General features: G+C 48.1%; 1 protein-coding gene across 4 annotated transcripts in view; it reads right to left on the bottom strand.

The window, feature by feature from the left end:
• Positions 1 to 249: 249 nt before the first annotated feature.
• LMO1 (LIM domain only 1) overlaps positions 250 to 15,531 on the bottom strand; it is a 126,725-nt gene continuing 111,443 nt past the window's right edge. For all 4 annotated transcript variants that reach the window (XM_083164645.1, XM_083164646.1, XM_083164647.1 and 1 more), the window contains 2 exons: positions 10,264 to 10,389; positions 250 to 719 (listed from right to left, as the gene is read on the bottom strand). In XM_083164645.1, the coding sequence (XP_083020771.1) occupies positions 614 to 719; positions 10,264 to 10,389 (232 nt within the window). In that variant the 3' untranslated portion in view covers positions 250 to 613. The remainder of the gene's footprint in view (positions 720 to 10,263; positions 10,390 to 15,531) is intronic.

Here is a 15,531-nt window from a genome sequence, read left to right as displayed (position 1 = left end):
CTGGTTCCCCAAATCCTAGATTCGGGGACTGAGGCGCTGCTACATGGGACTTACCAGTCAGCAGAACAACTTGGAAATTTAAGTCCGTTCTCTCAAAGGGACAGATGAATCAAGCTTTCTAAAAAGCAGTCAACCAATAAGCTTCTAGCTAGCATTTACCTACCGCATTCTGTAAAAAAAGGCTGAAAGCCGATTGGACGGCGTAAGGTCTGGAGGAAGGAACATCCGAAAGAGGCAACAGCCAATCCGTAAACATTCATAATCTTTAATTTCACACCAGTAATAAAATTGCATTACATTTTCATAAAATAAATGTTCAAGTTTATATACATAAAACAGACTGTACAGGAACTTCCCGGACCCCCCTCCCAAAACCCTCACAAACATACAGGCAAATGCAGTGCTCAGCTAAAGCGGGCACAACCGAACATCTAAGATTGCAACTGCTTTGTGTTGTATTGGGGCGGGGAGTAAGTACTACACTGTACACAGTCCTTGGGGTGGGGGACCGAGAATTTAAAAAATATTGCAGGCAAGCCAACAGACAATCCTCACTGCTTGCTTGACAGAACATCCATTCCGGGTTTGCTTCCATGAAGCCGGACTGCGATCGTTATTGAACCTGCGTTTCGAAGCTTCCGTTCAGCTGTCCTTCTTCATAGTCCATCTGACACAAGATCATATTGTTTTTAAGAAAGAACTTGTCCCCCACACAAAATCTACAAGGAAAGAAGAATAAGTGTTAAAGAGAAGAATGGTCCAGCAACGGTCTATCATCTACGGTGCATAATACAATACGTTAATATCAGTCCCGGCCGGACATATGGTCATCATAGCTTATTTGTAGAGTGCTAAAAAGTAAAATATACAGGGTAAAAGAAATGTTATAAAATAAAACTAGAGCTAAGATCAGTACAAGAACATATAAGGTTGAGGTCAGGACCTGGTTAAAGGAATTAGGTGCCCTAGGCTAGTAACTCCCCATATAATGCTGCTATACACACGTGTATGGGCGCTCAGGGACTATCCAGTCATACTGCCCATGTGCATGTAATGCTGCTCTACACACGTGTATGGGCGCTCAGGGACTATCCAGTCATACTGCCCATGTGCATGTAATGCTGCTCTACACACGTGTATGGGCGCTCAGGGACTATCCAGTCATACTGCCCATGTGCATGTAATGCTGCTCTACACACGTGTATGGGCGCTCAGGGACTATCCAGTCATACTGCCCATGTGCATGTAATGCTGCTCTACACACGTGTATGGGCGCTCAGGGACTCGCCAGTCATACTGCCCATGTGCATGTAATGCTGCTCTACACACGTGTATGTGCGCTCAGGGACTCGCCAGTCATACTGCCCATGTGCATGTAATGCTGCTATACACACGTGTATGGGCGCTCAGGGACTCACCAGTCATACTGCCCATGTGCATGTCATACTGTTATACACACGTGTATGGGCGCTCAGGGACTCACCAGTCATACTGCCCATGTGCATGTAATGCTGCTATACACACGTGTATGGGCGCTCAGGGACTCGCCAGTCATACTGCCCATGTGCATGTAATGCTGCTATACACACGTGTATGGGCGCTCAGGGACTCACCAGTCATACTGCCCATGTGCATGTAATGCTGCTATACACACATGTATGGGCGCTCAGGGACTCTCCAGTCATACTGCCCATGTGCATGTAATGCTGTTATACACACGTGTATGGGTTCTCAGGGACTCACCAGTCATACTGCACATGTGCATGTAATGCTGCTATACATACGTGTATGTGCGCTCAGGGACTCACCAGTCATACTGCCCATGTGCATGTAATGCTGCTATACACACGTGTATGGGCGCTCAGGGACTCACCAGTCATACTGCCCATGTGCATGTAATGCTGTTATACACACACGTGTATGGGCGCTCAGGGACTCACCAGTCATACTGCCCATGTGCATGTAAGGCTGCTATACACACGTGTATGGGCGCTCAGGGACTCACCAGTCATACTGCCCATGTGCATGTAATGCTGCTATACACACGTGTATGAGCGCTCAGGGACTCACCAGTCATACTGCCCATGTGCATGTAATGCTGTTATACACACACGTGTATGGGTGCTCAGGGACTCACCAGTCATACTGCCCATGTGCATGTAAGGCTGCTATACACACGTGTATGGGCGCTCAGGGACTCGCCAGTCATACTGCCCATGTGCATGTAATGCTGCTATACACATGTGTATGGGCGCTCAGGGACTCGCCGGTCATACTGCCCATGTGCATGTAATGCTGCTATACACACGTGTATGGGCGCTCAGGGACTATCCAGTCATACTGCCCATGTGCATGTAATGCTGCTCTACACACGTGTATGGGCGCTCAGGGACTCGCCAGTCATACTGCCCATGTGCATGTAATGCTGCTCTACACACGTGTATGTGCGCTCAGGGACTCGCCAGTCATACTGCCCATGTGCATGTAATGCTGCTATACACACGTGTATGGGCGCTCAGGGACTCACCAGTCATACTGCCCATGTGCATGTCATACTGTTATACACACGTGTATGGGCGCTCAGGGACTCACCAGTCATACTGCCCATGTGCATGTAATGCTGCTATACACGTGTATGGGCGCTCAGGGACTCGCCAGTCATACTGCCCATGTGCATGTAATGCTGCTATACACACGTGTATGGGCGCTCAGGGACTCACCAGTCATACTGCCCATGTGCATGTAATGCTGCTATACACACATGTATGGGCGCTCAGGGACTCTCCAGTCATACTGCCCATGTGCATGTAATGCTGTTATACACACGTGTATGGGTGCTCAGGGACTCACCAGTCATACTGCACATGTGCATGTAATGCTGCTATACATACGTGTATGTGCGCTCAGGGACTCACCAGTCATACTGCCCATGTGCATGTAATGCTGCTATACACACGTGTATGGGCGCTCAGGGACTCACCAGTCATACTGCCCATGTGCATGTAATGCTGTTATACACACACGTGTATGGGCGCTCAGGGACTCACCAGTCATACTGCCCATGTGCATGTAAGGCTGCTATACACACGTGTATGGGCGCTCAGGGACTCACCAGTCATACTGCCCATGTGCATGTAATGCTGCTATACACACGTGTATGAGCGCTCAGGGACTCGCCAGTCATACTGCCCATGTGCATGTAATGCTGCTATACACACGTGTATGGGTGCTCAGGGACTCACCAGTCATACTGCCCATGTGCATGTAAGGCTGCTATACACACGTGTATGGGCGCTCAGGGACTCGCCAGTCATACTGCCCATGTGCATGTAATGCTGCTATACACACGTGTATGGGCGCTCAGGGACTCACCAGTCATACTGTCCATGTGCATGTAATGCTGCTATACACATGTGTATGGGCGCTCAGGGACTCGCCAGTCATACTGCCCCTGTGCATGTAATGCTGCTATACACACGTGTATGGGCACTCAGGGACACGCCAGTCATACTGCCCATGTGCATGTAATGCTGCCATGCACACGTGTATGGGCGCTCAGGTACCCACCAGTCATACTGCCCATGTGCATGTAATGCTGCTATACACATGTGTATGGGCGCTCAGGGACTCGCCGGTCATACTGCCCATGTGCATGTAACGCTGCCATACACACGTGTATGGGCGCTCAGGGACTCACCAGTCATACTGCCCGTGTACATGTAACGCTGCTATACACACGTGTATGGCCGCTCAGGGACTCGCCAGTCATACTGCCCCTGTGCATGTAATGCTGCTATACACACGTGTATGGGCACTCAGGGACACGCCAGTCATACTGCCCATGTGCATGTAATGCTGCCATGCACACGTGTATGGGCGCTCAGGTACCCACCAGTCATACTGCCCATGTGCATGTAATGCTGCTATACACATGTGTATGGGCGCTCAGGGACTCGCCGGTCATACTGCCCATGTGCATGTAATGCTGCTATACACACGTGTATGGGCGCTCAGGGACCCGCCAGTCATACTGCCCATGTGCATGTAATGCTGCTATACACACGTGTATGGGCACTCAGGGACACGCCAGTCATACTGCCCATGTGCATGTAATGCTGCCATGCACACATGTATGGGCGCTCAGGTACCCACCAGTCATACTGCCCATGTGCATGTAATGCTGCTATACACATGTGTATGGGCGCTCAGGGACTCGCCGGTCATACTGCCCATGTGCATGTAATGCTGCTATACACACGTGTATGGGCGCTCAGGGACTCGCCAGTCATACTGCCCATGTGCATGTAATGCTGCCATACACACGTGTATGGGCGCTCAGGGACCCGCCGGTCATACTGCCCATGTGCATGTAATGCTGCTATACACACGTGTATGGGCGCTCAGGGACTCACCGGTCATACTGCCCATGTGCATGTAATGCTGCTATACACACGTGTATGGGTGCTCAGGAACTCGCCAGTCATACTGCCCATGTGCATGTAATGCTGCTATACACACGTGTATGGGTGCTCAGGGACTCACCAGTCATACTGCCCATGTGCATGTAATGCTGTTATACACATGTGTATGGGCGCTCAGGTACTCGCCGGTCATACTGCCCATGTGCATGTAATGCTGCTCTACACACGTGTATGGGCGCTCAGGGACTCACCAGTCATACTGCCCATGTGCATGTAATGCTGCCATACACACGTGTATGGGCGCTCAGGGACCCGCCAGTCATACTGCCCATGTGCATGTAATGCTGCCATACACACGTGTATGGGCGCTCAGGGAACCGCCGGTCATACTGCCCATGTGCATGTAATGCTGCTATACACACGTGTATGGGCGCTCAGGGACTCACCGGTCATACTGCCCATGTGCATGTAATGCTGCTATACACACGTGTATGGGTGCTCAGGGACTCGCCAGTCATACTGCCCATGTGCATGTAATGCTGCTCTACACACGTGTATGGGCGCTTAGGGACTCACCAGTCATACTGCCCATGTGCATGTAATGCTGCTATACACACGTGTATGGGCACTCAGGGACTCACCAGTCATACTGCCCATATGCATGTAATGCTGTTATACACACGTGTATGAACGCTCAGGGACTCACCAGCCATACTGACCATGTGCATGTAATGCTGTTATACACATGTGTATGGACGCTCAGAGACTCACCAGTCATACTGCCCATGTACATGTAATGCTGCTATACACACGTGTATGGGTGCTCAGGGACTCACCAGTCATACTGCCCATGTGCATGTAATACTGCTATACACATGTGTATGGGCGCTCAGGGACTCGCCAGTCATACTGCCCATGTGCGTGTAATGCTGTTATACACACGTGTATGGGCGCTCAGGGACCCGCCAGTCATACTGCCCATGTGCATGTAATGCTGCTATACACACGTGTATGGGCGCTCAGGGACCCGCCAGTCATACTGCCCATGTGCATGTAATGCTGCCATACACACGTGTATGGGCGCTCAGGTACTCACCAGTCATACTGCCCCTGTGCATGTAATGGAGGTTATACAGCTGGCTGTAGGATCTAATTCTTGTGGTGTATGAAGGAGACTTTGGCTTACGCTGCCCAGCTGACGCTGTAGCATAATGTATATAGATTAATGGTTCCATCAGTAAGGTACATTGGCACAGCTATCTGACAATCACCTTAGGAACACAGTACATCGGGACGGGTGATAACAAGCATGGAATAAATTAGGCCTTCATTTTTTTCCTTTCCCCCCCCCCTCCCCCAGTCCTGGCGCCCTGGTGCTGCAGCCTAATCCTCCTATTGGTTAATCAGGCACTGGTTGACGCTGTGTTAGAAGATAGAGGGACCCTGCTCACTTACAATCTAGAGCAGAGGTGGGGAACCTTTTTTGTGACTAGGGCCGTTTGTATGGAGAAAAAAATCCTTCGGGGGCCATATCTAAAAATTTCTCTTACAAATTGTCCGACTGCAGCCGTCCCACGCTCCGGCAACGGAATAGGACTGACAGTATCCGGCTGCTGTTAAATAAGAGGAATCTCGCAAGAACTACCAACTTCTTGCGAGAATTCCCCTGTACTTGATTTCTGGCAAAGGTTGGGAGGGCCACTCAAACCGGCTACGGGGGCCACATACGGCCCCCGGACCTGAGGTTCCTCACCCCTGATCTAGAGGTTGAGGGCAAGGCAGCTACTTTGGCGGGTCTTGTCTGGCATGCTTAGGCGTTCAATAAGGGGAGCAGTGGTGGGGGAAGTCTTGGAAGTGGAGGCGAGTCGAGTAATCTGAGAGGGGTTATGTATTTGCAGTAGTGAGAGAGGAGTATTTCTATAGAATTGAGGACCACTGGAAGGGACAGATGAAGGGAAGGCCGCATAAGGCATCAGACAAGAGGGAAACTGGATATAGTTTGGGGTCTGCTAATGACTAGAATGTGGAATTGGTTTATTCTTTCTCTGTTTTGCAAGGGGAGGCAACATACCGCCTGAAGGACTGATGTGTGGAGTCAGGCAGTAGGTTTGGTGACCCCGGGCTGGTGGCCAGCTGTGACTAAGAGTTGAGACACTCAGAGGAGGAAAGATGAAAAGCTCAGAGGTTAAGTGTGGCTGGGACATCCAATATAAGAACTCAAGGTACCAAAAAAGGCAGAGAACACGGACAACTGGGTGGTTAGTAGGGATATAGAATAGGTTGGTTGGCAAGGGTAGTGGCAGAATATAATTGTTAGCTAGGATTGGAGTGAGGTTATTCCTGTTGGCACTCAGCAAAGTAGGAGAACCTCTACAGGTAGAGGGCCTGTTTGGAGAGCATAAGAGTGTGGTTTAGATTTCTGAAGGCATTGTTTCGTAGCTAGATCTGCCTCCCCAAGAGGAATTGTGAGAATAATGCAGACAATGACTTTGGGACAGGACAGGGTGGTAAGAGGAGAGAAGAGTAAGAAGAAGACCAAGTCAGTAGGGTTTAGATGCCACGGATATAGTTGAGTTGGAGGGTGCAGGAGACAAGGTCTGGAGAAGGGAAGGAAGTTGTTGAGATGGATGGAGAGTCAGAGGAGCAGATTCCGGTAAGAAGAGTAGGTCTTGAAGTGACCATTGCAATTGTTGGGTAATTGACATGATCAGGCGACAAGGAAGGTGGTTTTGTCCATTACAGAGAGAATTTGCTTTTGCAAGTGAACCAGAATCAAGTCCAATATCTGGTGTTGGCCAGGCTGAACCAGTACTGAGCCTATAAATTAACTTAGAATCCCCTGTACCCCCCTGAGCTAGCCCAACCCTGGTTCCAAGACTGCCTCAAAGTCTTGATAAATAAAGAACAAGTTTGTTTTTGCAGAGTAAAACCATGTTTCTTTGCATCGGCCCAAAATTTTTCCGCATTCACTTTGCAGGAAATAGGAGAAATGTTCTGCGGCTGCCGTAATGCGATTTATACATGAAGGAAAGTGAGATCACCGTTCTAAAGATAATTCACAATTAATAGGTATTTCTACACTTCATTATGTTACTGTCCACACTATACGGAACCGTAATATATTAATGACGGATCGTCATCCTTCTCGGGGATGTTAATATATGCTGACTTCTATATAAATACATCAACCAGGAAAAAAATAACTTCAAATATTTATATCACCAGGTTAATTACATTGCTGCTGATTTATTACACGGACATCTGTAACTCTGATATCTGATGAAGCGTAATGGCCACTAGGTGTCGCTGTGACTCTAGAGTCGCTGACTTTGGACATTGGAGATCTGTTCTGTAGCGATTGAATCATTCTGTAATTGATTCACGGCCTCGATGTTATGATCTGAGCACAAGTCATTTTATAAATGTCTAATAGTTTATCGCACCCGAATCAGCAAGCAGGTGGATTTACTTTGTGGCATTAAAATATACCTGCCGCCTAGACTCTGTAGGCTGGTGGGGACACAGCAGGTATATAGGTACCGCCTGTCCAATGTTAGTAACTGTATCATATCAAAGAAGGGAAGGAAATAGAAAGTTTGCTTTAAAAGTTGATACATCTGTTACAAGTCTAGGGGAAGATGTATCAAATTGTGGAGAGAATATGTACCAGCCAATCAACTCCTAGCTGTCATTTTTCGAACAGAGCCAGTAAGAAAGCAGAAGCAGACAGTGGCGTAACTATAGTCCCGCAGACCCCGCGGTCGCGGGGAGGCGCTGAGTAGGTGTGGGCGCCGGGGGTCTGCAGGACTATCAATGCGCTGCACTGCCTGCTGGTGCTGCTTACCGTTGCCGCCGGCAGTATGGCCAGGAGTCGGGACCCGCAGATCTATTAGCAGCACCAGTGGGGTAAGGCAGGGTTGGGGGGGCATCATTATGGCGGGGGGGGGGGGGGGGCGCTGTTTTATAGTTACGCTACTGGAAGCAGATTGGTTGGTACTTTATCCCTTTACACTTTATCACTGTTAAAGGTTTAGTACATTACCTCCACAGTTGTGACCATATGTGTCGATAGATAAACCCCTCTTAGTACAAGTTTTATGGAAAATAAGTTGAATTTCTGTATTTCTCACAAGCAGCTTAATATAAACTACAGCAGCGCATACGCAGAAGAAAGTTTAAGGCGACTTATCGGATTGATAGCTGTCACCCGTGTGGTGTTGTTGGGGCATCTGAGGTGCCCTCGTGTCATGGGGACATTTGGGGCTTACAGATGTAATGCTGGATTTATTTGTAGCATTAGATTTTAAGTTGGTTTAAATAACCAAATACCCGTCCAACACATACGTGTTCAATGTTATTTTATTAGTCAGTATGTGCGTTACAGCAGGGTTAGATCGGGTTATTACAGGTATTATCCCCATGGGATAGTCGGGACAGAGCAATGTTCTGCAGATCCCCAAAGAGGTCAGTAATGTAACAATCTGCAGAATATATCACTATGTATCTGTCAGGTGGTAGATGGGACAGAGCAATGTTCTGCAGGTCTCTATAGAGTGGATAGTAATGTAATAATCTGCAGAATATATCACTATGTATCTGTCAAGTGGTAGATGGGACAGAGCAATGTTCTGCAGATCCCCAAAGAAGTCAGTAATGTAATAATCTGCAGAATATATCACTATGTATCTGTCAAGTGGTAGATGGGACAGAGCAATGTTCTGCAGGTCTCTATAGAGTGGACAGTAATGTAATAATCTGCAGAATATATCACTATGTCCGTCAGAGGCTAGATGAATGGGACATATACAGGGTCTCCAGTTCCCCAATACGAGTCTTCATTAGAGCGAGAATAATAAGATAGCATATATCCGTGTGTACCGTGACCTATTCAATATCCGGTATCAGACTGGGGGGGGCATTAGAATCTGGTACACGTATGGTGTTGGATGGGTATTATTGTATCTGGGACACGTATGTGTTGGATGGGTATGATTGTATCTGGGACACGTATGTGTTGGATGGGTATGATTGTATCTGGGACACGTATGTGTTGAACGCATATGAATGTATCTGGGACAAGTATGTGTTGGACTAGTATGACTGTATCTGGGACATGTATGTGTTGGACTAGTATGACTGTATCTGGGACACGTATGTGTTGGACTAGCATGACTGTATCTGGGACACGTATATGTTGGACTAGCATGACTGTATCTGGGACACGTATGTGTTGGACTAGCATGACTGTATCTGGGACACGTATATGTTGGACTAGTATGACTGTATTTGGGACATGTATGTGTTGGACTAGTATGACTGTACCTGGGACACGTATGTGTTGGACTAGCATGACTGTCTCTGGGACACGTATATGTTGGACTAGTATGACTGTATCTGGGACACGTATGTGTTGGACTAGTATGACTGTATCTGGGACACGTATGTTTTGGACTAGTATGACTGTATCTGGGACATGTATGTGTTGGACTAGCATGACTGTCTCTGGGACACGTATATGTTGGACTAGTATGACTGTATCTGGGACACGTATGTGTTGGACTAGTATGACTGTATCTGGGACACATATGTGTTGGACTAGTATGACTGTACCTGGGACACATATGTGTTGGACAGGTATGACTGTATCTGGGACACATATGTGTTGGACAGGTATGACTGTATCTGGGACACGTATGTGTTGGACAGGTATGAATGTACTTGGGACACATATGAATGTTAAGAAGGTTCCACGTCACTGGATACATATATTTGCCCTGGCACCTCATTAGCGATGGCGTCCCCCCCCCCCCCCATCAGTGACCGGTGATTGCTGACTTCTCACCTCTGGTTGCAGAGCTGGCAGGCGAAACAGTCCAAGTGGTAAACGTTATCTCTGGCACGCATCACCATCTCAAAGGCGGGGATCAGCTTACTGCAGGCGGCGCAGTTCCCCGTGGTTCCGAAGAGCCTGCCAAACAGACATATGTACAACGGATCACTTTACATAAACAGCAACATGACTGAATATGAGCAGCCAGTGACAGAACAACGCCACCCGCCTGACTACTCGCTGGATCCATCGCCCCCGTCATATAACGCAGACATTACATCTATATCTAGCTGAGTGTAGGAAAGAACCAATTATGTTTGTGATTTTGCATCACCGCTCACTGGTAAAGAATCCTACAGCCGAATCGCCCTGACTGTATAGAACCCTTCCCATGTGCTCAAACACACTGTATGACCCCATGTCCTCTGCCGGCTGGTAATACCCCTTCACATCGCATCCTGGGTCAGACCTGGGATCTAGGATATGACCCGGGTCTGGAGCTTTCACACTAAACCTGGGTTGCACATTATACAGAGGGTGACCCGGGGTTAACCATTCTTATAACCCAGGTCGAATTGCTGGGTTGTTCAGCCTGTGTCCATATGTACGTCACCAACCTCAGCAATAACCCAGGTCCGAGGTGCGGTGTGAAAAGGGGTATGAGATAGGTCCATCAGAGAAGTGCTTTTATTATGAGCTCTGCAGATGTTATCTATCTATCTATCCATGCACACATATATATATATATATATATATATATATATATATATATATTTAAAGTGACAGCAGATAAGAACCACTTACCCCATGTAAAAACGTTTACATGCATACTAGGGTTAATTTTAATTACGGCCGTGGTGGGATTTGAACCCATGACCTATGGTATATGGTTGCTGAACATGGGGACATGCCCTGACTACACACAAGTACTACTGTATGTCAACATCCCCTCAATGTACAGCAATGCATGCTATGGGGATTTGTATGGTTCACAGACAATGTCTAGGTGAAACATAGAATTTGAAACATAGAATTTGACGGCAGATAAGAACCACTTGGCCCATCTAGTCTGCCCCTTTTTTTAAACATGTTACCTCAAACCATATTTGATCCTTATTTTTTTGTAAGGATATCAATATGCCTATCCCAAGCATGTTTAAATTGTACTACTGTATTTGCGTCTACCACCTCTGTTGGGAGGCTATTCCACTTATCTACTACTCTTTCTGTGAACAAAATTCTTCCTCGCATTTCCCCTGAATCTTCCTCCCCCTAGTGTCAGTGCATGTCCTCGTGTTCTGTTGCTCCTCTTCCTGTGAAGAATGTCTCCCACCTGTACCTTCCTCCCTCTAGTGTCAGTGCGTGTCCTCGTGTTCTGTTGCTCCTCTTCCTGTGAAGAATGTCTCCCACCTGTACCTTCCTCCCTCTAGTGTCAGTGCATGTCCTCATGTTCTGCTGCTCCTCTTCCTGTGACTAATGTCTCCCACCTGTACCTTCCTCCCTCTAGTGTCAGTGCATGTCCTCGTGTTCTGCTGCTCCTCTTCCTGTGACTAATGTCTCCCACCTGTACCTTCCTCCCTCTAGTGTCAGTGCATGTCCTCGTGTTCTGCTGCTCCTCTTCCTGTGACTAATGTCTCCCACCTGTACCTTCCTCCCTCTAGTGTCAGTGCATGTCCTCGTGTTCTGCTGCTCCTCTTCCTGTGACTAATGTCTCCCACCTGTACCTTCCTACCTCTAGTGTCAGTGCATGTCCTCATGTTCTGCTGCTCCTCTTCCTGTGACTAATGTCCCCCACCTGTACCTTGTTAAAGCCCTTAATATATTTGAAAGTTTCTATCATGTCCCCCCTTTCCCTTCTCTGCTCTAAAGTATACATATTAAGATCTTTTAGTCTTTCCTGGTACGTTTTGTGATGTAGGCCATGCACCATTTTAGTTGCTCTTCTTTGTACAGTCTCTAATGTATTTATATCCTTCTGGAGATATGGCCTCCAGAACTGAACACAATACTCTAGGTGAGGTCGTACCAATGACCTATACAGTGGCATTATTACTTCTTTCTTTCTACTGCTGATACCTCTCGCTATGCAACCAAGCATCTGACTTGCAACCAAGGTCGACGTGCGCTACATTGACATTGACGAAAGGTCAATATGTACTACATTGACACTGACAAATCAGCACTCTGGTTGGTGGATAGCACCAGACATCCACTGTTGGGCTGCAGGCTGTTAGACAGGTAGAGAATGTTTCATGGCTTCTCTGATTGTGGGACCACCACCGGCTCCTGATCCGAGGCCCCTAGAAATGAGGGTACCTGGGCAGCTCCCCAGTGTGCCTCTACGTTAAGATGGATCAGACTCTGTGTTTGCAAAATCATCCCCAATATTTAAATATATTCCGTTATCAGCGTCCAAGTCTACGGGACATCAGAAATGGCTTAGAAATCAGCAGCTGGCAAAATTCCCCGGTTTTGGAGAGAATTTCACCACTGCAGCCCACGGAACTGGCTCAGTTTATGTTCGGAAGTAAAACTGTGAGTAGCACAGAGAAACGGCCACCCCTGCAAAGAATCTATACAACTGTAGAAGAACGAGATTTACCGCAGTGACCTTCCAGTCCATTTGTTTTATATAATTACACTAGTGAGTTGTGTTAGCGCCGCGTCCAACAGCATCCGGTATCAATCTAAAAACATGAATTCTGGAGCGCGAGGTTTCCCAAGTACAGAGATCCGCATCTGGCGATGAGCGGCCGGCATCCTTGAGCAGCAATACAGTACGTTGTATAAATGATATGTAGGCCTGTTAAATGGTATCGAAACCTCCAAAGCGGCTTTTCAACGCCGGGGCCAATATCACTACAATCGTACTGTTCTTATGTCACAAAAATAGGACACTTTGAAATACTGCAGTACAGTGCCAGCAGAAAACCGTCAGCCAGACGGAACAGTCGTTATCTGTTTCCGCCATGTTTTTTTACCCTCCAGGTCGGAAATGATTGGAATATGTAGAATTCTCACATCTTGGTTGTGTCAAAAATAACTGCAATTTCAGTCCCTAAAAAAAAAACGGCCGAAATTTTTTTTCGACAACAATTATTCCATTCGCTGCTGATTTTTTTTTTTTCTCCCCTACAAGCAATTACAGCTTTCAATCTGTGACTTGCTCAGAGAGATGACCTCCGTGTAACTGCGGGGTCAGTAATATATTGCAAAAGGATTAACTATGTTTTTTCCTTATTCTCTCTTGATAAGAGCCAGAGATCTCGTGTTCCAAACACCTTGGAACAGAGCGGAGCTTCGGTGACTACAAATGTGTGACTATTAACTAGGGGTAGAGGCTGTGTCCAGCAATCTGGCTGTTACTGTATGAATACGGAGACGGCTCTAATGCAGCGGCAGAATGTCATTTGTGAGACGCTTCCGGCCGTCAGTTATATACAACGACACAAAGACGACACATGCAGCACACAACCACATGCAGCACACAACCACATGCAGCACACAACATATACACACGTATTCCACCACTGTAATGCATATTTCATCTATGTATACAACGATGCACGTGTCTGATTATGTGTATATACACTATGGGCCTGATTCAGTACTGCTTGCTAAGCAGCGGTCGTTCGCTGCTTAGCAAGCCGCTTAACGCCCCCTTGCCGAACGCCCGCCAGTGCCGCCCACGTCCCCTCGGTAACATGCAAGGGGGTGTGTCCGAGAATACATCCTCTCGCATGAGGGCCGAATGGGAGAGAAATCATCCAAACTGACTTTTATTTCCCGTCGGAGTCTGGCGAAGAGGCATCGGAACGTCCATAAAACTCTGGTCGTTCCTCTGCTCTGGCCCCTGCCCACCCCCTCTACTGTGAACGTCACCAAAGCAGCGGCCCTGCACATGTGTACAATAGACCATACGCATGCGCAGAGCCGCACCATCGGTCCACAGAGCCAATACGTCGGGGGCCGATCTAAGCAGAACCAGGCCCTATATATGTGTAAGTATGTATACATATAAATTTAATCCCCCCATAGAGGTGAGGATCAGTTGTAGCCTTTTATTTATTTATTTTTCTTCTTCTTATTAGTATATATATATATATATATACACACGTTTGTTTGTGTGTGTGTGTAAAATACATGCGTGTGTATGTGTAAATATATATATGATGTTATTGATATAAGGAAGCTCTCCTGTGATTACTCTGCGCACTGCTTGACATTATAAGGTATGTAATGTGGGAATGAGATGTACACATCTGCAGCATGTGTGTGTGTGTATATATATATATATATATATATACACATTATTATTAGTACACATTTGCAGCGTGTGTATATACAGTATATATATATAGATAATGGAGAAGGCCTGGCACTCCCGCAGCTGGGTCCGAATACCCCGGTGCCTTCCAGGACAGGTAGATAGAGGAATGGAAGAGGCGGCACTCAAATGGGATTTTTCAAAAGTGTATTGTGGCAACAGAAAGGACCAACGTTTCGGGGTCTTAATCACCCCTTTGTCAAGGTGCAAGTGGAGATCTCTATATACATATGTGTATATGTGTATGTATATCTCTTATATATTTGACTACATCTGTCACTCAAAGTGTGTCTGACTCTCTAACGCTGGGTGGAGCCTCTGACTCACATGACTGACTCACATGACAGAGAACCAGCCCAGTGAGCCCACAGTGCAAGACACCCTCTGCCTCCCCATGTTACCCAGCAAAGACACAGCTACACACCAGACACACCAGGTGAACACCCCCCACCGCCCCCCCTCCCGTGATTCGCGGCACACACCCCCCGCGACCCCCCCCCTCCCGCGATTCACGGCAAAAACCTCCCCCCCCGCCCCCCCACCCGCGATTCGCGGCACCCCCCCGCGACCACCCCTCCCGCGATTCGCGGCAGCCCGCCCCCGCGTCTCCCCCTTCCGCGATTCGCTGCAACCCCCCGTGCCCATCCCCCCTTCACCCCCCTCGACCCTCACGCGATTCCCGGCACCACCCCTCCCGTGATTCGCGGCAAACCCCCCGGCCCTGCGACCCCCCCTCCCGCGATTCCCGGCACCCCCCCTCCCGTGATTCACGGCAAACCCCCCGGCCCCACGACCCCCCCTCCCGCGATTCACTGCAACCCCCGTGCCCCCCCTACCTCGATTCACGCCCCCTCCCACGATTCACGTCACCCCCGCGCACCCCCCCGCAATTCGCAACTCCCCCTCGCGCAATTCACGCCCCCTCCCACGCTTTGCGGACCCTCTCCCGCGAT

The sequence above is a fragment of the Crinia signifera genome, chromosome 11 (genome assembly GCF_055691185.1).
Source record: "Crinia signifera chromosome 11, ASM5569118v1, whole genome shotgun sequence".
Taxonomy (NCBI): domain Eukaryota; kingdom Metazoa; phylum Chordata; class Amphibia; order Anura; family Myobatrachidae; genus Crinia; species Crinia signifera.
This window is presented reverse-complemented; position numbering and strand designations above follow the sequence as displayed.